The sequence below is a fragment of the Parasteatoda tepidariorum genome, chromosome 8 (assembly GCF_982258835.1).
Source record: "Parasteatoda tepidariorum strain Cologne lab strain chromosome 8, Ptep-v5.0, whole genome shotgun sequence".
In the NCBI taxonomy this organism is placed as follows: domain Eukaryota; kingdom Metazoa; phylum Arthropoda; class Arachnida; order Araneae; family Theridiidae; genus Parasteatoda; species Parasteatoda tepidariorum.
The window spans coordinates 54470987-54495701 of record NC_141762.1 but is presented as its reverse complement, the minus strand read 5'-3'; the positions used below and the strand labels follow the sequence as shown (position 1 = coordinate 54495701).

The 24715-nt window shown below is 28.9% G+C and overlaps 1 protein-coding gene across 2 annotated transcripts in view; it reads right to left on the bottom strand.

The window, feature by feature from the left end:
• The window catches only part of LOC107452247 (uncharacterized), a 29350-nt gene extending 16178 nt beyond the window's left edge, over positions 1-13172 (bottom strand). The window contains exon 1 of one of the 2 annotated variants that reach the window (XM_016068602.5): positions 12981-13172. In XM_016068602.5, the coding sequence (XP_015924088.1) occupies positions 12981-13035 (55 nt within the window). In that variant the 5' untranslated portion in view covers positions 13036-13172. Of the gene's footprint in view, positions 1-8888; positions 9336-12980 lie in introns of those variants that run through there. The other variant, XM_043039980.3, reaches the window with a different exon arrangement.
• Between the last annotated feature and the right edge of the window lie 11543 nt (positions 13173-24715).

Sequence of the window (24715 nt, the reverse complement as noted above, 5' to 3'; positions counted from 1 at the left end):
ATTTGAATAGCTGATAATATATTATGCAACGTTACGAATAACTTTCCTTATTGCTAAATATAAACCTGAATAGAAGAAACAATACGTTTAATTAATTACGTATCAATTAATTCGAACTTCCATTTTATAAACCATTAAAATTTATCACATGATTTAAAATACGCCCTAGATTTATCGAAAAATAGATATCACCTATTACTTTCACTTCGAATCCAAACCTATTTCCCCTCTGCGATTTAACCTAAATTATCAGGAAAGTGAAATTTCGATTTTTGTCTTATTTTGTACCTATTTCTGGTTTTAATGCAAGATGTTTTTGCCACTCTTCCACCTTTACGCTGTTCCGTCCAAACGAACGGATGTCCTTGATGAAGATAGACATTATTCTTCCGCGTGTAGTAAAAATGTGGGTCAGAAAGGAAAAGTACACGTTTTGCCCTGAGCAACACGCATCCTTAGATAAAAAGATATCCTAAAAATATCTACACTTTTCCTTTCTATCTTCAACTTGATAAGTTCATAGCTTGTTAATTGACTAATTAAAGGGAAAGGAAAATTAATTTATTTCGTTTTTGTTTAACATTATTTCATCAAGTTCGGGAGATATTTTGGTTTTAGTAATTTTTAAAATACTTTACAAGTTTCCAAACACAAGAGATATTTTGGGATAAATTATTCTTTGAAAGATAATTGTCATAAAATAAGATGTAACAGGTAAGACATAATTGTAATTGTTATAAAGTTAAGATATGAGTCTAATTATATCTGTTAAAAAATTAAGATATAATTGTATACTTTATAAATTTTATAAATAAAATCACATAACATTATAATAATCAATAATAAAATCATATCGAGTTCTGAAAAGACGCATATTTATTAAAAAAATGAGGACCGTGTTTCAAAAGAACAATTTTCAAATAATCTCCTTATTGTTTGAGATATTTACATTATCATCTCTAATACCAATATTATTTTAAGCAATTATTTTTTAATCCATTTTGGAATTTTGAATAACGGATTTTAAATTTTTGAATAGATCATGTCATTTGCAGTAAGTTAAAATTTTTAGACAATTTAAATCCAATAATATACTACAATGAACTATTTGCGCAAACATGTAATAAATAAGCAAGCTGTGAGAGTAGTTACATTCTCGAACTGTAATTTTTGTACGTAGCTGGTGTAACACTATGGAAAAATCGGTTCAATGTAGAACCATAATATTGATACCTTGAACAAAAAAGAAGAAAAACAATGTAAATTTGCTGTATCCCTAATAATGTGTTAAATATAACTTTGTTTTCATTCAAACTAAGCCGTAGTACCGTGTAACTATGTTTAAGAAGAATTATGATTTATGTATCAACTTGGTTTCATATTACGGTTATATTTGCATGATATTGGGTAAGTTTAATTGATACAATATTTCAAAAACTTCTAGAAATTTCTAACGCGTGTCTAGTTGACACGTGATTGATTAGCTGCTAACATCTGAAAAATTTGTCACTTTCCTGCATTTTTTTATATTTATTTAAATTTATTATTTTTTTATTATTAAATACACAAACTTATTTAACATTTAACTTTAGTTACAAAGCTCAAAACGGAGTAAAGAAACTCTGGTAAAATTACTGAACTGTGTTGTACTGACATTTCTGGTAAAAAAACAACTAAACCCTAATTCTGTTTATTAAAACTAAGATATACGGTATTTAAATCACACATTCGGTTAATTTCTGTTCATATAATTACGGTATACAAGAAATTCCTGTTTTCAAAACTACACATTATTATCACTACACATTTAGAAAAAAATACAAAACTGAAAAGTAAATTTACCCAAATAAATAATTTTCCTGTTATGTTCAAAGTTATCAAGATAAAATTACACAATTTTACCATACTTACCAAATTTGATCCCATGTTATAAAATCACATTTTATTTTTAATTTTACCAAATTGCTTGCCATAGTGTTTTTGTAAAAATTACGGAGCTTTTTGGTGTTCTTATATAGCATCTACGTAATATAGTTTTAGCGTTCTCTTAAATTTAATATAAAGCCAGAAACACGATAAATTTCACCAAATTTTGGATTGCTTTAACCATATTTCTTTTCTTAGTGTAGTATAGTTTAAAAAGATCTGAAATTTCTAACAGTCAGTTATCAAGGGATTAACTAACTGTTAACCTCTAAAAATTTTAATTTTCTGCATTTTTTTATATTTCATAAAATCTTTTTATTAAATAATAATATTATACATTAATTAAATTACAAATTTCAAAATAGTTCACGCGAAACAATAAATAAATATAGAAATATTTTAAATATAATAATATATTTGATAATATATAGAGGTCGAAAAGTTATTTACAAATAGAAATAGTATGAAAGTTTAACTTTTCGATTCTAGTTTCAGTAAAGAATAATTTTTTTTTTTAAAGTAGTGAAAATAAATAAATGTATACACAATCGTTTCGATAAAAATGGCAGCAAAATTATAGAGAAAAATATCCATTCCCTCACTGAAGTGATATTAATTTCTTGACAACTTTTAAATTTGCATATTTCCATATGTCATAAAAAGAAAACTATCTAAAACAATATCTCATGGTTCTTGGAACATTTTTATTGATCAGAAAATCCTGTTTATGATCCTTACCCCTTTGCTTATGGTGTACCATGTTGTAGCATCACATGTGGTCCACGTGTTATACCAGCCGTATGCAAGAGGTTAATTAGCATAAAAGACCAAGATTTCGTTGTTTGTCAACAGAATAAAACTAAGTACAGTTATAAATATCTTATACTTATGTAATATATACCTATAATATTTAACCTTTATTGGTATTTTATTCAGCTATAATTGCGCTTTTAAATTTATCACAATGAGAAAAATATTCTGATAAAACTACTGTTCAGTATAATCATGATATTTTTGGTAAAGAAAACAGTAATATTTCTGGTTAATAAAATTAAAATTTACGGTATTTAAGCCATTTGTTCGGTAATTTTTTCGTTCATACAGCAAAGGTTTACCGGAAATTCTCGTTTTCAAATTTATAGTTCTCACTATTGTACATTTAGTAAAAAATGCAAAAGTGAAAACTAAATTTAATCAAATAAACAGTTTTTATGTCATTCCGTAAGGTATCATGATACCTTATATAAAATTGTCAAACTTTATCACATATTATAAAACCATATTTTATTTTTAATTTTGCTAAAATCATTACCAAAGCGATTCGGTAATAATTATCCAGTTTTTTAGTGTTCCCATTGAACCAGAAACACGGTTAAATTTACTATATTCTGGTAGTTTCAACCATTCCCGTTTTTCTCACTGCAGAATATAAAGAGCGGTGCTTCTTTATTATAAAGTAATCTTATGATATTACCATATCGCATAAAATTTTATGTTAAACAGATTTAAAGTGGAGTATAACCTATTAAACATTTTACAGTTTTTAACCAATAAACACGTTTAATTTAATTTTGTAAGAAGAATATGTAAAACTATGTCTTGTCATGACATGCATTTAAAGTGATGAATACAAAATCGTAAAATATTATTGAAAATTATTATTAAATAATCTATTAGATGAAAAAGATTTATCGCATTTTTATAGTATTAAAAGTGTTAATACAATAAAACAATTTGAGATATTTCAATTGAAAATCTCTTTAAACTAAATGTAACAATCTGTTTATCAGCAAGAAAAAAAAATAATGAGGGCATTACATTTGTGGGTGTTGGTGAGAAAATCGAGCAGGATGAAGAGCTCCCTTGTGGGTTATAAAATTGCAAAGTTTCGGAATTTTGTTCAATTGTAAATCTAATTATATCTTCTTTCTTTTTTCCCCTTTTTTTTCCTTTATTTTGGTCTTGATAATTTTCTGGTGGAATAATAAACACTAATTAATTTTACTTCATAACTTTTGAGTTTAACATGTCAGTTTTCGATTAACACGAATCATACCACCAAAAGATTTAAATACATTTTTTGTCAATAAATAGGTTGAATTGCTTACATTTATTAAAGTATATTTTTTTCAGACGAATAACCCTTATTACTTCTCAAGTATCATTATTAATCTGTAACCACTATGAATCATTGATAGTTTTGACAAAAAGATTAGACCTTCAAACAAGACTATTTGACAGGTGTAATTTATTTATAAATGAAATGAAATTGCGGTTTTTATCTACAATGTTATCTTCTTGTTGTGAAGTTATTGGTGCTATTTTTCGAATTACTGAAGCGTTGGATGGGGAGTTTTCTTTTTTTTCCTACAACAAGATATTCTTCAATATGATGTTTTGCTATTCAAATTATTATTTGTAAATAGGGCATATCGGAAAGCTTCTCAGAAAGTGTTACCATTGGATTAAGCTGGGTGACTTTAATAAGTTTCAGTAAAAAATGATCTTTTTTTTTTCCTTCGAAGGAAAAGTTTTTTGAGATACTTGAAGCTCAAATTACTACATAAATAAATTAAAAATGAATCTTCCTTACTTAGAAAGAGCGATGACACTTTCATTTCATTTGGTTACAGTTTCTTTTATAAAGAATAGAAAATATTGCACTGTTAGAATTTTCATTCTAAAATTATGGTAAAATTACCGACAGTAATCTGTCCAGTCAATTAACCGTAAAGTTTACGGTAAGGAGCATTTTTTACTTTTTACGGTTTTGATACCTTTTATAACTAGCATGGTAAAAAACAGTGAAAGAACTATTTTTTTTAACCTTTTACAAGCAGCATGGTTTCAAAACCGTAAAAAATAAATTTAAATTGGCATAGTTTAGAAGTTTTATGGTGCTTCCATATGTATGCTTGAATGTAATTATCGTATTCTAGTATCACAGAGTCACACATGGTGAGTGCAGGATACTTGAAACTCTTCCTTTGTTAAAGGGAATGGGAGAAATATTGAGGTGTCAGCGCTGGAACTCGAACTGTCGGTAATCAAACTGACAGATAAGCCTTCTCGGTTTTAATATGTACTCATTTGCAAGAAACTAAGTAATTTCATTAGGTGGGTGATAAAATTCTTGCTGTTTAACCATATTAGGGGAAAGCAGTTAATAAACGGTTTTCTTACATTTTACAATTTGAATACCGTCTAATTTGCGGTTATTTGATTGTTTTGTTTGACTACAGTAAAATAACGATTAAATAAATTATTATCTAACCATTTTTTCCGAAACATTTCTAACAGTGTGAGCGAGTAAAAAATAGGTATGTACGTTCGAAAGATTAATTATTGTAGTGCAATTTTAAAAATAATGTCAGTTTTGGTTATACATACATTCCTAATAATCAAAAAGCATAAAAAATATTAAGACGTTTGATATTTTAAATTTGTAAAAATAAATTCTCCAGATTCTCAAGGCAAGTCATCGCATATTACTTTACGATCAGAATTTTGTCGACAGTATTAAATTATATAATAATGCTAAAGGTTTATCATAAACAAAGTATCCATATAATAAGATTCAAAAATTTTTTTAAGAAGGAAATTAGAAGAAAACTGTGAAAAGAAGCATCGGTCCAAGACTCTCTTCAAAGATAAGTAAAAACTTAATATGCGAAAGCTACGAAAGATAGGTTTAAAATTTTTATGAAATAACAGTTTCCGAAGCAAAATTGCAAGAAACAACTAAGCATTTCTTACAACTTAATCAAAAAATTCCAATTACTTTTTAAAGTATTTTAAGGATTAATTTAAGGTTTATCACTTAACCCAGCTTTTTCCAAATTATTTCAGCTACGTAACCCTCCTAAATAATCAATCTTCTTTTGTCGGAACCCCTACTTTATAAATAAAGTTTATTAAAGTAATTGAGTAACCATTTGAGAAACCATTAGGGAAACATCTTGCGTTTATTAAGGAATTTTTATTTGAAAAGCGCGATAGGAAAAACTAATGCAGTATATTCTAAAGGCTTGTTCTTTCTAGAGCTTGTTGAATATAGTGTTATGAAAAATATTGCGTACTTTTTAAAACAATATCATTTCTATTTCATTGGCATTTCACGTTAAGTAATTTTATGAAGGCAACCATAAGATTAAATAAATTGTTATAGGTTAGTTTTAAATGTAATCAGAGGTTTCAAAATTCATCTCTGGTTTAAAAAGAGTACTAACTCACGGAAACCCTCTAACTCTTCTAAGGAACCCCATTTGGATATAACTGACCTAACTCTTTATCTATGGACTTAATTTTATTCTAAGATGGTGTCGCTACAAAGCTGGTAACTTATTTACCATTGAACTAAATATTTATTTACTGTTTTTTGAAACATTTTTATAAGCGTCACAAACATCTTATCCAAATATAGATGCTTAAATTGCTATTATATAATGTCGAATTAAAGTATCCCGGTTGCTTAAAAAATTTTCATACGGTAATAATTTTCAACGGTTTAATTAACTTTTTAACGGTAAAAAGTAAAGTTTTACTGTTATTTATGGTAATTAATTTTCAACGAATAATTTTTTACGTTAATCGGCACTCAGGAAGTTTGTACGTTGTACCGTAAAATCTATATTAACCGGAAGAAGTTACGTTTAAAAAAACCCTGATATTTTATGTTAAAAAAGGATTTTACGGGTAAAATGGGTTTTACGGATGATGTACGCTAAGTGCGGGTACTTTATACGGTAATTTTTTCCAGTACAAATATATATATATTATAACTGTTTATAAAGGATACTTATAACTGCTTATAACACCCCCAGAAAAAAAGCTAAAAGGCAATGGTTTTACTACAAGTTTTGACTCAAAAGAGTAAAGAGTCATAAGTTGGTGTAAGTTGCTGCTCTGAGCAATGTTTCTCTAGTGAAAATCCCCTTTTTTTGTGTATGAAATTAACAGGATCTTAACAAATACTGAATTCCGAGTCTACATCTATGATATTTGCAATGTTGTTATGGTGATGATATGACTCTTTACAGTGTCGTTGGGATGATAACTAAGATAGTCCATGCATTTTAACCATATTTCTTTCAAACTTCAATCATGCAAACGTACATGCATAAGATATAGGAATCAATGAAGACAATATTCATTTTTCTCGAGCAGGTTTTTTTGGAAATTCATTCATTTATAGTTTTAATATCAACTAAATTCCAATTTTAAAAAATCATTTTTTTAATGTTAACTCCAATTAATCCTATTTATTTGGTTTGATAACATTTATATGTATAAGAGTATTGACATACACTGAAATAGTTCGGATGGTTTTTAAATCGCATTGTCTTAGAGGTTTTTTGAGTCATCAATTTAAAAGAATGTTGATAATTGCCTTATTTAATAGTGAGACAATGTCATACATTTAAGTGATAAAGGCAATCCATCATTATTGAGGTGGTCAGAATGATTGGTTGCCAATATTAGATGCCTTTAATTAATCAAAAACATACTAGTCACAGATTTATCCATTGTTTCATTCTACAAATGTGTATTTAAAAGCAATGCAAGAGGTGAAATGTTTCAGCATACAATTCATATTTTTATTTATTTAATTTATGCAAACAAAATTAAACTTGTAAGACTTATTTTTTCGGTTAGAAAAGTTAAGTGACATAAATATATCCTGCACTAAATGAATCTCCTAAAAAGTGAAAAAGTTTGTCGAACTTATTTAACTGGTTAGAAAAGATCAATGTTATAAATATATCTTACACTTAATAAATAATACCACGAACAAAGATTAAGTTTGTCAAACTTATTTAACTGGTTGAAAAAAGTTAAGTAATATATTCATATCTCACTCAAAATATATCATGCAAGCAATTAAATAACACGATGACACATAAATTAATTCTACGTATATTTTTCTCAATAAATAAATCATCCCAGATCCCACGAACAAAGATTAAAAAATTTTAAACTTCTTTAGTTGGTTAAAAATTTGCGAGATTATACATGGAATGGAACTCAGTTTTAATAAATCACCCAAACGAAAATCAAATTCGTCAGTCTTATTTAGTTTCTTACGAAAATGCAGTGATATAAATACATCCCACTCTCAATAAATCAAACAATTAGATGACAAAATGACACAGAAATGAATCTTGAAGGAAGATAACATTTTAAATTTGTCTCATGAATGGATATTTAATGATAAAAAGTTTATAAACATTCAAACGATTTCCTGTTGGAAGATTTCTGTGGAACATAATTCTGTGGAACGAATTTTTAAACTTCTTTAGTTGGTTAAAAGTTTGCGAGATTATACATGGATTGCGAGATTATACTCAGTTTTAATAAATCACCCAAAAGAAGATCGAATTCGTCAGTCTTATTTAGTTTCTTACGAAAATGCACTGATATAAATAGTTCCCACTCTCAATAAATCAAACAATTAGATGACAAAATGACACAGAAATGAATCTTGAAGGAATATAACATTTTAAATTTGCCTCATGAATGGATTTTTAATGATAAAAAAGTTTCTAAACATTCAAACGATTTCCTGTTGGAAGATTTCTGTGGAACATAATTCTGTGGAACGAATTTTTAAACTTCTTTAGTTGGTTAAAAGTTTGCGAGATTATACATGGATTGCGAGATTATACTCAGTTTTAATAAATCACCCAAACGAAGATCGAATTCGTCAGTCTTATTTAGTTTCTTACGAAAATGCAGTGATATAAATAGTTCCCACTCACAATAAATCAAACAATTAGATGACAAAATGACACAGAAATGAATCTTGAAGGAAGATAACATTTTAAATTTGTCTCATGAATGGATTTTTAATGATAAAAAGTTTATAAACGTTCAAACGATTTCCTGTTGGAAGATTTCTGTGGAACATAATTGTCCATCAAATTATTTTTCAACACGAAGATAAGAGAACAGTTAATACTTACAAATCCTTTCCAACATCCTTGTAAACTAGTTGAAATTCAGGCTTAGGTCACTTTAAAACCGTAAAGCGATTTACGCACAAGTTCTTTAAACTCATCTGCTAATAACAGCTTATCCGATGCATCCAATAGATATTATTATGCTTGAAAGAATTGAAATGTTTCGTTTATTCAGTTTCTTCCGTTTATTCAGTTCACAGTTTTCCTTCCTTGTAAGGGAGTGGTTTTCAGTTTCAGAAAAACCTTTTCTGGCTTGTTGAACAATGTCAGACTCTTTAGTCATTGTTTAATATTTATTTTATCGCAGAAGATTTCTTTCAAATCGTTGTCTAAATTTAGCTGATTATTTTGATAGTGTAAAACAATCCAGTGCACCTGTTTGTTATTTCTTCATTGTTTTTCAAAATATAACAAGATTTAAGTAAATAAGATTATGTTTTAAGGCTGCTACAAGCTAGAAAAGTTTTTATTTATAGCTTCTTAAAATTTCATTGATCTGACTATTAGATTTTTTTTGAAAAGTTGAATTGCATGAAGAATATTAAATTTTTATTAAATAAAAAGAAGTTTTATCCTGTGAAAAGGATTTCGTAATCTTTGTTTTCTAAATACCCTAATATAATCTAGATATCCACTTATACTAAAAGAAATTTCAATAGTTGCTTGCAGTGTAAACAAATTTATACATATTTAAAATACATAACCAACATATATACAATACAAGATGTATACAATACAATGTATATATATACAATATTTATACAAACAAGTTCACATATATTTACAAGTTTATATATAGAAATATTTAAAAATATGTTCTAAAAACGTATATAATCTAGAAAGTTTAAATCACAAAAAGATTTAAACCCTGAAAATATTTTAAAAAATTAAATAACTTTTACTTTTATAAAAAAAAGGTATATAATCTAGAAAGTTAAATGTTTATAATCATATAAGAATAATCCTTTGCACTTCGATGTCGCCTCAAAAGCTCATATCAACATTCACCACTCAAAAATGAAAAGTTTTTATACCTGAATAATAAGTAACCACAATATTTTGAAATTTTTAAAAATTATAAATCGAAATAGTATCCCAGATTTCTTATGAGTGATATGAAGGTCATTGAATGTGTGGTTAAAAATATAATTCTTCATTTATTTGCTTCGAAATATATATATATATATATATATATATATATATATATATATATATATATATATATATATATATATATATATATATATATATATATATATATATATATATATATATATATATATATATATATATATATATATATATATAGTTTCATTTTTTCTTTTATTTTTTTTTTCTTTTACAGTTAACTATTTAGAAAGTATATGATGGGAAGCTAATTATGTGATTACTGTATAAAAATAGTAGTGAAATTTGAATTAAGTTTAACGTGAGAAAAATTTAGGATTCGTGTCACATCTTTCAAACAAAGCATATAAAAGGTGACAATTATTGAATTATATGAAATAAAAACGACTGATATGATTTAAAAACAACTGAGTGCACTAGCTTTATTCAGCTTGTTAACGTCACTACAGACATTATTATAAGCGTCGTTGAACAGCCGACCCAATTCTGAGTTTACGACTTCTAACGTTCACCTCCGTAGCCTTGCAATTTCGAACACAATACAGAAGAAAATGGAACTCCTGGATCAAGTATTGGACAAATCTTGCCTTCAAGGAGAACTTTTTGATGGAATTAACCCGCATATGCTTTACATGGAGAGGAAAAACCACGAAAACTTCCCCGGTCAGCCAGACGGCAAGGAGACTTTAACCCGTCATCCGCCTACCACTGAGGATATTTTACGTTAGCACTGTGCTCCGTGCGAGCAGAGAGCGGAATTCGTATCTACTAGACATTGGTGGGATTCGAACCAGGGTTACCTTATTGGGAAGAGAGAGATCTATCCACTGAGCCACCATGGCCCTAGTTCAGATTTTAACAAAATTGATAAATAAGTAATTTTAAAGCTTTTGTTTATGGGAAAATATAATGTTCAGATAAATGAAACATTGACTCCCGATGGGTGAGTGGTCAAGCATTGCTCTCTTGTGCCTCAGGTCCGGAGTTTTATCCTTAGACCGGGCAAAGTTGATAGAGCCTTTCGTCTCTATTGTGGGTTGTTAAAATGAGTATCAAGCATGCTTGGGAACTAAACAATAGGGATTCGACGTTCGGCTGACCACCAAAACAGAACATCCTCTCTGCACACCAGAGTCTAAAGTCAAGAAAACTGGTATAAGCTCATTAGGCTTTGGCCCTTCATGGGCTGTCGTCATATTAAAAAACTATCTCATATTAAAAAAATGTGACTGAATTTAATCCTGGAACAAAATATTTTTCCTCAAAGATGTTTATAAGAAATGTATGCAATGAAAAAAAGAGTTGCTTAAAAATAATTAATTTCTGTCTTAATTGGTTGGTGTTAAATTTTTGTAACCATAATCAGTTTAGAAAACAAGCATACTTAAAAATAACCTCTCCTTTCTTTTACAAAGCAATTTTTTAAAAAAAAACCTATATTTTATTTCATATATTTAAAAATAATTACTAATTTACTTATTTGTACAAAGGAATTCTATGTAAATGCAAATACGAGAAATTCTATGTTAGTCAGATCTAATTGTAAAGTACGGTAAAGTTGTTTTATTATCTGCCGAAGAGGCTGAAGTACATATTTTTATATTACTGTAAATAGTAAGGAAAAGTTCATAATGAAAGTAAGACTTGAACAAAACTTGCATTTTCTTGTTTTAGCTACCCTTTTAATTTTTGAAGAAAAAGAAAACTCATCGAAATGATTTCGAAAGGAAAAGTGATTATATTAATATTATCGAGATTGGGGATTGTTTCCTCTTGTTTCCTCTACAAAGATTTAAAGAATTAAATAATTCAATTACTTGTTTTCATTTTTCTGAAATAAAAGAATATTTTCACATAAATGTCATTTTTTTGTTATTTAGATTATCTGTCCAATTAATTAAAATGCTATATAAAAACTGAATATGCATTAATTTCCTTTTACAAAAATTTTCAAATTAAAATGGTTACTAATAAAGTAAACTTTCAAATTAAAATCTTACATTTTATCTTTAATTGCTGTGAACTTCTGAATAGTGAAGTCACATAGAAAATAGTGAAGGATTTTTAAAAGGACAGTTTGTTTTCTCCAAGAAGAAAAGAAGTGGTAGTGCTAGTGTCCCTTTATTTGAATTAGTCTTGCCAATCAAACTACATTAATAATATAAATATTTATATTTGGACCTGAAACTAAAATAATGTGATGCTTTTTTACAGCTAAAGTAACAGAAGAGTAACAGAGTAACAGTAACAGTAACAGAGATAAATAACCACTTATAACAAATTTGATATTTACTTGGTATAAGCAAATATGTACTACCAAATTTAACCGAAATTAATGAATTGAATTTTTTTACCGACGTAAAAAATTTATCATTCCGTGCTAATTTTCTTTCACAAAACATTTTCGAATCAAAAACTAAAGGAGAAAACTTAGACGTATTAGTTTCAGTAAGAAATAAAAGCACTGAACTACATACAATGTTGTAATTTTTGTCTCAAACTCAGTTTAAAATAAACTTAAAAAATTACTTAGAAATAATTCGTTTCTTTAACTTTTATCAAGCAAACACAATATTTAAATTTTTTTCCCAAAAATTCTACAAATTTAAATTTAAAAAAAAAACTTAAATGCGAAGAAATACATACACATGCATAAAAATATTCTTTAAAATTTTAATAAATATAAAAATTCAATAATGAATTTAATTTTTTTATGCTAAAATGTAAAAAAATATTTTAATTTAAATATTTAAAAAAAAACTTCTATGAAATTTTTTCAATTGGAATTAATTTAATTTTTTTAAAATTTTTTTTTACTTTTCGTAAAATTACCGAATTCAGAATTTGTAGTTTTTTTTTAAATTTTTTTTTTTATCTCGCCTTGTATTTTTTACTAACAATATCTTAGGTTAAAGGTAAAAAGCCTTCACACACAAAAACAATTAATGAGAATTTGTTGCCACTCACCTGAGATAAAATGTCGATCTTTAATAGGGGGTTCTTCTTGATCGTCTGCGTGCATCCATGAGGAAGAGTGGAGCTTTTATAGAAGACAGCCCACTGACCTCTTAAAAGTTTTGGAATTAAGGTTGCACCTCGGTTACTTTCTCGTTTTCCAAAGTTGAGGAAGCATGACGCCGATGAAACTTTTTCTACATATCACACGGAGAGTTCTTTTTTATTTGTCTTCTTTTGTTGAAAACGAAAGTTTAGAATAACTGCGTCCATTGTTCACGTACGGTAGTCAAATTAGATACGTGATAACTCGAGATATTAACTTATTTCTATCGCACTAAAATGTAAATTGATTCAAAGCATTTGATGTTTTATTGTGGCAATTGAAACCGTTTTAAATGTCACTTTTACTGAATAGTTTTAAGGAATTTTTTTTTATTTTCGTAAGGAAAAAAATCGTTTGAAAAGATGAGGTGTTTTTTTGGAACAATCTCTTTTGAGAATATGTAAATGTGAAGTGAAGAAATACGTCCGTTTGGGAAGCTGTAATATATATGTTGATTTATTGGTTTGACGAATTTTTAACCGATTAAAATATAAAATTGATCATTATTTTTTAAAAAATCGTCTGACATATCTTTTTTATTCTCAATTTTTTTAATTACTAACATTGCTAATTTTACATTCTTGTTAGACAAATTTTCTAATTTTCATTTTGTTGTTAAGAAATATTTATTCTAATTCTGGATTTCTCTTTTTTTATAACCAACGCGGAACAGCCGACCTAATTTTGAGTTTACGACTGTTCAACTCAGTAGCCTTGTAATTTTCTACCCAATACAGAAAACAAGAGACCTCCTGGTTCAAATATTGCTAGAAATTTGCCTTCATGGAGGACTTTTTGATGGAATAAACTCAGAGTTTGCGTATCGTCAAGAGGAAAACCATGAAAACCTCCCACGATTAGTCTGGCAGCAAGGGGACTGTAATCCATGATCCGTCTGCCACTGAGGATATTTTACATCCACACTGTGGTCGGTTCGAACCGGGTGCGGAATTCGCATCGACCAGGATTCGAACATCAGTCACCTCATTGGGAGGTGATTGAATGAATTTAATGAATTTAATTGAACATGAAATTTAATTCTTTATTTCCTTGTTTCAACTCATTCTTTTTAGTTGTTCTTGAATTGAAAATTAGAAGTTACACCAGGTTAGTTTACGAAAAACTTATACATCTTTTTGCTTGCATGGAAACTTAAAAACTGGCGTAAAAATTTTTTGGAGGTATGAAAATGTCGAGCGAAATGGTATCCCAAATTCCTCATGAACAACATGCAGGTCGTTGAAGGTGTGGTTAAGAATCTAATTCTTCATTTGTTTGCTTCGAAGTATATCTCCTGATTCTACAGTTTTTATTGGCAAATATATTATCCAACTCAGTGGCTCCAACTTTCTTTCGGCTATGGAATCCTAAATGAACGACCTACTTTTAATGGAACCCCGACTTCTTAAATAAAGAGAATTGTAAACATATAAATTAAAGAAAGACTGCTAATTACTATGGAAATATTTAATGTTGATAATAAAATTTCTGCATTGTTTTATCAATTATATTTTTAAAATAGGTTTATCTTGAATTCACAAGACTGTAGTTCTAAATTAGTTTTTGGAGATGGTGAATTATAGTTTTTCATTAAAATGGACATAAAAATGTGAAAAATTGTTTTTGAGAATGGTTATAAGGATATATTTTTTAACAGTAATTTTCGAACTGAAAAGTTTGAAAACTTATTGCTAACTTATTGCTCGAAATAATTACTTATTGCTAACTTATTGCTACTTATTGAAAACTTATTGCTCGAAATAATAACAACACATTGGATAAATTATGAAAGGGGTACGTATTTATAAGAAAATTGCCTACCAATGAAATTTTTTTTATAAATACATATCTTTTTAATAATTTATTCAATTTATTGTTACTAAAATAGATAAGCATTTTAAAATTTTATTGTTCATTCCATTTTATCAAAGCTAAAAGAACTCTCTACAAACTAATAGAAATTTTAGACAAATAGTTGATTGTTGAATAAATAGAACTATAATTACAAGTTTCAAAATTCAAAACTATTTTAAAAATGTCCCAACTCTCGGAATTCCTGTGACATTTCTCCGGTCCACGGAATACCAAACAATAGCTGATCTAATTCTCATAATAATTATCTTTATTAAACTGTATAAAAAGCGCTAATTTTTAATTAATCATTCATTTATTTACTATGTTTTATTAGTTTAATCTAGTTCCACAGCTTGATGGAATCAATAGATTATGGATTGGTTAAAATTTAGAAAAAATATTTTTTCTTAACTAGTTGAAACATATGAATAAAAACTAACAGATGAATGAAGTTAAACAGTGTGAATACAATACAAAGAATGGTTTAAAATCCGGCACTTAGAGTTTTTGTGCTATTCTTTGTGTTTTATTCACGTTGTTTAGCTTTATTCATTTGTAGCAAAGCACAAAGCATTAGAGATGAGATCGGCTTAGCCCGAGCCCAGGCCCGATGCCAGCTCGGGCTCGTTTACTGAAAAAAGGTTTCAGGTGGACTCTTCATAATAAAATTTTCATAAACTTTTTACTACTTTTAAACAAACGTTTGATTTAGTAATCGTGTATAAAGAATACAAAATTTACTTCGATAACTGTTCGGTGCTTTTGCTTTGTGCGGCTAGCGTTAATTGTTAAGGAACTTTTATTTAGCTTATAATTTTGATTTTCCTCTTTTAATTTCTGTTTTAGTTATTATGGAGTATTCGTTTTATTTCGATTTTCTTTCGCAGATTAGCAATAGAAAAGATTTTAATTTACTGATTCCCCTATTGACATCAAAGGTCACGTGACGAGATCGCAAAATTCAGTTTTTAACCGAATCTCGGACTCTAAGTAATCCTTTGCATTTAAGGATCGGGTAGGGTTCGAACCTCAAAAAGCGAGCCCGAGCTTTTGGGTGCACCAAGATTTTGGGTATACATGCTCCTTACAGGATACACCTATCTTCATATCCTCATTTGAAATACTTTATATGCTAACCATGCTTCTAAACATCAAAGTAAACCTAAAAAAAACTAATGTGTCTTTACAAAATTTTATTAAGCCCATTATTAAATATAATTTATTGATAACATATACTATCTATTATACTATTTATAAGTATTATCATTAGAACATAGCTCAAATATTGGATTTGTTGGATTTGGGAGACAAATAATAGGGAGAATGTGTGAAGTAGGAGTAGATTTGGGAGCAGAGGAGATGCCTAACACCAATTAGTAAAGTCATGAGGTGGGAAAGCAATCGGTTGAACATAAGATAAAATCAATAGGAAATTAAACATAATTAAAATGGATTAGATTAATTTTTACAGGGGCCAGAATAATATTAACATTTACTCAGGTGTAATAAAATAGAAAATGATCGAGAAAATATATGCAACTATTTACATATTTACACCAGATTGTTAAAAATCTGTCAACGAGAAAGGAAAGGTTATCCGAGCGATAGATATAGTCCGGCAACTACCTTGTCTGTGACTCTGTTATAGTGATGACCCAGGCATCCTGGTAACACCACTCGTTTCAGGGTTGCTCATCACAACAAAGTTACCAATTTTAAGTCCCGTCGGCTGCGACCTTTTTGGGTTGCTTCGCAGACCGTGGTGCCGATGAATTGTCATGTTTTGTACAGGGAGTGGAGTGTTTATTTGAGTTTAAATGAATGGAATGACAGTTTCGGGAAAAGGGCTTAAGTATTAACATTTAATTTGAAATTATATGTTTGCAAGCTCTTAAAAACTAAAGTGGTAGCTAACGCTACAAATTATCCACTTAATTTAAGTTTAAGTATCTTATCACTTTCTTCATGAAGACACTTTTCATAATGTTCGCAATTACTATTGCTCTGCCTGTTTAAAATTTTCTACCGAAATGTTATGCCCAAAAAAGGATAAAAGACCAATATAAACAAGAACTTGAATACCCCTTTCACCAAATGTTATTAACTATGTTCTTTTTCATAAGAAGAAAAAAAAATATACTGATTTAAATGATGAATTAAAAAATGCGAAACACTTAATAATCTCTTTTGAGAAAATGAAATTGTGGACCGGTCATAGATTAAAATAAATGAGAGAGAATTTTTGAATTTTTTCATTGAGTTCTTGTAACTCTTTCCGAAACAGTAAAATTCGGTTGAAAATTTTAGTCAGTTGGAAGATTAGCATGTACCATCTTAGACAGTACCAGGGATGACACCAGCGACTAAAAATAAAAAAAGGTGGTCGAAACTCAATTCATTTTTATTGATCTCTTAAATTATTCAATCATAACTGCCGATATGATTTACATTCAAATTATTCTTATTTTAAATAAAAACGTTCTTAGCTTTCACTTTCAATAGTAAACAGACAAAAAATGCTATAATAAGTTGCTAATTTCAGTTTCTTTTGATAAAATTTTGAATTTTATTAGTCACCACTTTTTGCATTTTAAGTCGCCCGTGGTAACTCTGCAGTTAATTCGAAGTGGAGCGACATACATAAGCTCTTTGCTGTTTCTATTCCTTGTCCTATTGTTTTGATTTCATTGGGCACCTGGGCCGCGAAGCGACCCCTATCCCATTCATCTGGAATTTTAACGCTGTTTTGGTTGAGCAGAGATAAGCAGGCAGTGGAGTCTGCTGTTTACTTACTTTTACTTTATTTAAAAACAACTGGGCACCTGCGCCGCGCAGCGGCCCCTATCCCATTCATCATGAAATTACAACAATGAGTTAAAAACATTTTGAATATAAGCAGTCGTTGTGGTAGCTTTAGAGTCTGCTGTTTAAAGAACTAAGATTTCTGAACGTTTAAAAGCAATAAGATTTCTAGTGGTTTTGTAATATTTGTTGAAATTAGCGTTGCCGGACTAGTTAGTCTGCACCGAAAAGGGTTAAAATGATATATAAACTAATGTAAGAACGAATTTATTTAAAATATATACATACCTGACAACTTTTATTATCTCCGAGCATATTTTTCTCAATCGGTAGTAATGTAACCAAATCAAAATTAATGGCAGGAATAATTTTTTAATATTATGCTAGAGCTTAGGCGCTCCACAGCATATCAGGAAAGTTGACAGCTCCGCGTTCTATAAAAGTTTTAATAAACTTGTAGAACAGGGATAATTATGCCTACTCTTAAAAATTGTCACTTCGAGATAACTGCTATAAAGTTACATTTCATAAGAAACTTTGAATTTTTTTTTTTATATGCAGTGGTGGAAAAATAACTAAGCAAAACTAAAAATAACTCATATTTCTGGAATACATTTTTTAAGCAAAGGGGAGCATCTTTTGAATTTTACTATGCATTTCTATCAAGCATGCCAACTACTACGCTTTTTGCGAAATATATTAACGAGTGATATGCAATTAAAAACTAAAGCTTGCAGAATGTTTGGCAATTTTTCCAACATTTTAAAAGCTTCAGCACGAGAGAAATGAAACAAAGTGACTTTTTGTATAAGATTTCATTTAAAATCAGTGGTGTAAAATATAATTTAAATTTATAAAAGAAAGAGCAATGCGTTAAAGTTACCTCTAGAGCTATTACTTACTTTACTTAACTACCACTAGAGTTACCACTTATTTATACTTAGCTACCACTAGAGGAAAATTATTTTAAACTTCTTTTATGAGACCAATAATTAAATAGAAGAATCTAAAATTTGTTGTTATTTCAAATATAAAAATGAAATCTTCTAGAGAACCCAGAAGAATTGGCAGGCACCATTCCTGGTGTGATTTATCTGCGGCCCCTATTCCATTCATCAAGAATTTAAGTTCAGTTTGTATTGAGTCTTTATGGTAAGCAGGGAGTAAGGTTGCTGCATATTCATTTTAAACACCTTACTTGAGAAACTAAACATAAAAGAAAATAATAGACAGATATTATAGTCATTATCCAATATTACTAAATAAGAACTAATAACCATAAAATGTGGTAAAGAAATATCAAGATATAGAAATTTTTAATTTCAAAGTGGTGACTTTTTATGTCATCGTGTAGGAGTCAGTGGAGAGCAAAAAGTCTCCAAGTTAGTTCTGAAAAGCTTACGTAATTAGAGGGGAAAAAACAAGAAAGAAAGAGAAGATAACAGAGGTATTTTTAAATGAAGTCCAAATTTTATAGCAATATTGTTTTCTTGCAAGTGTTAAAAGGGATTTTATCATTTACTTTCCAGGAAATATGTCCTACTGCTTCTATTATTCAAAAACAATATATCTTTAACCTCTAAAGCTCGAAAGCTACTAAGGTGCACATTACCTAACTCATCAGCAGATCAACTAAGGTGATATGTTAAAGTGCGAAATCTTGATTTTTCCACAATTCACCTATGTAATATGCATATTGGCTGTCTCAAAATCGGTAAAATTCAAAAGTTTGTTTCTCTCATTCTATCCTCGAATTTGTTGATTGTTTGATTTTATTGATTTGATTCTTTAGATTCTAAAATATAAATAAATTGCATTTTGTTAATTTAAGAGATTAGAAACGGCATTGTTGTTCCAGCGAAGATTTAATTTTCATGGGTGCCTAGTACAGAAGCTCCCAATCTTTCTAGGCTATGGGACCTTAAATGATTAACCTTCTTTCAGTGGTACCTACTCTGTATGTAAATAAAGTATACAGGCCTGAAAGCGGGACAGAAAAAACACTAGTAGTAGAACTATTTTAATAGTAGATAATTTTCGCGAGGAGTAAATCCATGTTTAACAATAATCAACTCACTGCTATCAATTTCTTTTCGGGGAAGAAGCAATTCAATATATAAATTGTATCTGTTAAAAAATTTGGTAGTTTTGGATATTTTATTATTGCCACAAAAAGCTAAAAATAAAATGTATTTTTTTCCAGTTTTAACTTTTTTCCGTCTTGATATACATGGACTTTCAGCCCTGAAAGTATATGAAGTCAATAGGATATCTGAAGTAACGTAGTATGGGTATTTCCATCCAGATTGGCTGCTAAAACGTGACGTTTGTTTACGTTAGCAACTGTTCTTTTCATTCTATCTAGTCTGTCTGGATTCAATTCTCTTAAGTCAGGGGTCCCCAACTCTATGCCCGCGGGAACCTTGGCGCCCGTCGATCGATCTAGGTGCGCCCGCTGCTTGTGTCGAACAATAAAATATTTCAGTTTTCCATTTTCCCAATAAATGCTATGCAAATACATACTGAAGTACGCTGGCTCAGTAAAGGCAAAGTACTTGATAGATTTCTACATTTAATTGGAGAAATAAAAAATTATTTTGAAGCCAAAAATCAAACATTTTTAGAACTAAGAGATCCTCTTTGGCTAGCAGATTTGTCTTTTATAACGGACATAATGGAAAAACTAAATAATTCAAACTTGGAGCTGCAGGGAAAGGACAAATATGAAGCAAAAATGATAGAGACTATGAACTCGTTCAGAGCTGAACTAGTTTTGTGGATATCACATTTGAAAATGAAGTCTCTTGTGCAGTTTCCAAACATGAAAAAAATGATAGGTGACAGTGAGATAGACTTATTAACATTTGTCATCAACCTCCAAATTGCCTAAAGATCAATTTAAAAAGCGCTTTCAACATTTTAATATCATCAAGACTTTGATAACTTTTTTATTAATACTTTTACCATCCAAATAAACGTAACCGTAATAGCAGCATACATTTCAGAATTTCTTCAAGTAAAGCGAGAAAAATTGGAGATAGAAATTGTGGATCTTCAGAACGACATTATCCTCAAAACTATTATATCACATGAGAAATTTTAGAATATAGTTGAAGGAATAAATTCCATTCTTAAAAAGAGCATCATATTCTCCCACTTATGTAGTGCTGGCCAGCGAAATGCTATGCCAAACACCACACTGAGTGTATTTTATAAGTAATTTTTATGCTTCGTATGTTTTGAAAGCAATTTAGTAATGATTTAATTTGCGCAAGAATATTAATACTAATTATATTCATATGTTAAATTAATTATTAAAATTAATTTTTTGTGCACTTTATGTAGTGTGTATTATTACCTATGTCTACCAACTATAAATTTATCTTGAAAAAATAAATGGTGATATACCAGAATAAACCAGAATATCGCCCTTCGACCGATATTCTGGTATTTGCTCTTAGGTACAAAAAGGTTGGGGACCACTGTCTTAAGTATACGTAATAAGGCTTAAGTACATTTTACATTCGTTCACAGAGATTTCAATTCTTTCACTATATATTTCTTACTTAACACATGGGCAGGCATGAAACCATGTAGAATATAACTTCTTAGACATCGAAGTTGCCAGGTACGCGAAACAAAAATATATCCCCGTCACAATAAAATACATAAACATATAATAAATATAAGTTAAGTAAAAGGCGTAGACGAGACAAGAAAGAATTATATTTCAACAAATTCGATGCGCGATACGGCGCTGTGTTCTATTAATTTCACGTTAATTAACATTCTAGCTTATATGGAGAAACTTAGCTTAACTTTAGCACGTCATTTTGCATATAAACGATCAGCTGGCGCTAACGTCATAGTCACATGTGAGGATATTTATGATCTTCTTCTTCTTAAAGTGCAAGTACCTGATTGCGTACCTTAATTAAATTTTAAAATACTCAATTTTACTTACTTTTTAAAATATTTAAATAGATTAATGAAAGTTTCAATGTCTTATCATTAATAATTTTAAAATAGGCTTTATGTTCGATAATTAAATTTCGAGTTCTAGTTTTGGAGCTGTATCGAGTCTAGTTATGAAATTGTTTTGAATGTTTATATGTAAGCCGAAAGCGAATAAAATAAGCCAAATTATGGTTTCCTAGGAAATAAAAAGGAACTGTTATATAAACGTTGAAAATGGTTATAGACGAAACATATTTCTTTATTTGCAAATTTAATTATTTCCTTTTTATTTAAAAAACACGATGGAAAGTACTTATAGATTTTGTTTCATAAATGCACGTTCTTTTATATATTTTATTCAATATTTTGAAAAAATTCCTATTTATTGTTCATTGACATTTTCATTGGCATCATTTGGCGGAGCTTATCTACTAGTTTCTTATAAAATATTGATTTTTGTTTCAGGTCAATAAAACGCTACAGACTGACAATATAAGACAGCAAAAGTGAATCACGCTCTTTTTCAATTTTTTTTTCAATTTTTGTAAAAATATATACAAAACAAAAGCAAAATTTACAGTATGATTTATTTTGTTTGCTATGAAAAAACCACTAAATAGTATTAGTTTGAAGTTTAGATTTTTATTTCATTCACTCAACGTAAATTATTTATAAAAGACAGCGACAAAAAATTTCAAACACAATACTGAACATTCATGTTTTTTTTCATTGAGATTATTTATTTACCTTTTTTTTATAGTAAAACCTGTATTATTTGGAATTTACTTAGACAGCTTGCGATTTAAGTGTGATGAGGCTGTCTTATCTACCAAAAAGATTTTGATGGTAATGAAACGTGTTTTTCCTTTCAACAACTGTATCATAAAACATTCTCGATCAACAAAATAATTCAGTAACTCAAATATATAAATAGAAACCTGACACCTATAATGTTGAAATCGTTTAAATTAAAGTAGTTAACAAAGGAAAAGAATAAGAGAAATTTCCTCTGGCTCTGATGATTAATTTATTGCTACCTAAAACATTTCAGACAGACCTCGAGGGTGTCTTGTACGATAAAAATTTTTCCTCATGCTAATGAAACTAAATGAAGAAAGTTATATCAGAAGATATAAGGACACTATTATGAAAACTGGCGAATGAAATTACAATTACTTGATAGTAGAATAATGGAAAAATCCACCTTCCTCTTTCACTCATTAAGGAAAAACGCTTCCATGAATTATTTTGAAAACGAAAAAAAACTGGTAGCTCAACCATTTCGTTCTTGTGATGTATTTTGGAGAAACAATTATTTGTTTTTACTAAAAAATATTCTTAATATAAGTATCTATGTTTCGATTTGAAAGTTCATTGTAAAAAAAAATTCTCAAACGTTTCTGAATGTATGAGGCAACTACGGTGGATGAAATTTTCAAAAACGTTTCTGAACATTTAGGAAACCTCTTAAACTGAATCAGCATCAATGCGATTCAGTTTCGTATTTTTGAAAATGAAAGAAATGTTTCTCAATTTATCGAAAACCTGATATTAAATGAAGTTCTCTGAGATAATCGGAAACATTTTTGTCGAGTCAAAATTAGCTTCTGAAGTTTTTTACAGTGTATTTTTTAATGTATAGAAATGTTGTAGAAATCTCCGCAACGTTCAGGTTATTTTACGCTGGTAAAAATTCCATGGGAACTCTCGAAGAACAAGGTTAAAAGCAAAAATAAGATCGCTGAAAGGTTAAAAGTGATATAATTAGTATATTTCATCAATATGATTATTTTAGATTTAGTTTGTAATGAATAATTGTTGCATTATTGGTTCAAAAACTATAACTCTCAATTTTCTTAGCTGAAAAAGTTAAACGATACTTAGCCAACTTGCCTTAAACCAACTTGGAGGGGTCAGGAGCTATTTTCTCCATTTAAGAAATAAACGATGTAGTGTTTACTATATTTCGATAAATGCTTCAAATAATTTTATTATCATTATCAATTCTTCCTTTTTAATATTGTAGTTTGGAATTTTAAATATTTGATAAAATCGCTACGCATTTTTAATTTATTTTTAATTTATTAATTTTTAATTAAAAATTCTTCTGCTGGCTTTTGATCGGTAAAAAGACTTAATTAAATGAGTATTTTTCTTGCTTGAAATCTGCCACTAAATATACTTGAACTAATATCTATTGATATTCTTAATACAGTCTAGCTGATACTACTCGCTATATTCAAAAAAGCTAACTACCTCGGCTTCATAATAAATAGTAAACTCACTTGAAATGATCATATCAAAACCATAATGGATAAAGCAAATGCTGAAATAATAGTAATACAACCACTTATCTATAATCAGAACCTGTCATTAAAATTAAGAAAACTTCAATACACATTGATGATCAGACCCATACTTACATATACCTCACCTGTCTGAACAACTGTACCCGAATACCTCATGCAAAAGCTCAATCAATGCCGAAACAAGATATTCAGAAAAATCACTTGTGCCAGAAGGTTCATGAGAAATTCAATTTTGAAAATTACGCAAAAGATATAAAATACAGACTTATAGCAGTTCACTTTACATCCGATACCTAATATCACAATCATCAAAATAAATAATAACTATAACAAATATCTTCACTGCAGATTCAACTACAGGTCTAACTATAACTTCAGCTTGTATAACTGCATTATTGAAAATTCTAATTCTAACATTTCCCCACGCTGACCATCAACATGCATAAAAAAAAAGTCCAAGCATACGTAGTTACGAGCAAATTACTCCTTTTATTTTCATTCATTTTTATATATTCAAGTAAACTGCTTAAATCTCTCTGAAAGCAACCACAATGGTTGCTTACCCTAATGAATGGATGTAAAATGATTAATATTTCATGATGGATGGGATAGGGGCCGCTTAGCTGCCTAAATGCCTTAGCGGCTTAAAATTCAAGTCTTGTCTAGTAGCTGATACCACTTCAATCTGCGTTTCAGTTGCCAGAAAGAGCCTTAAAGTT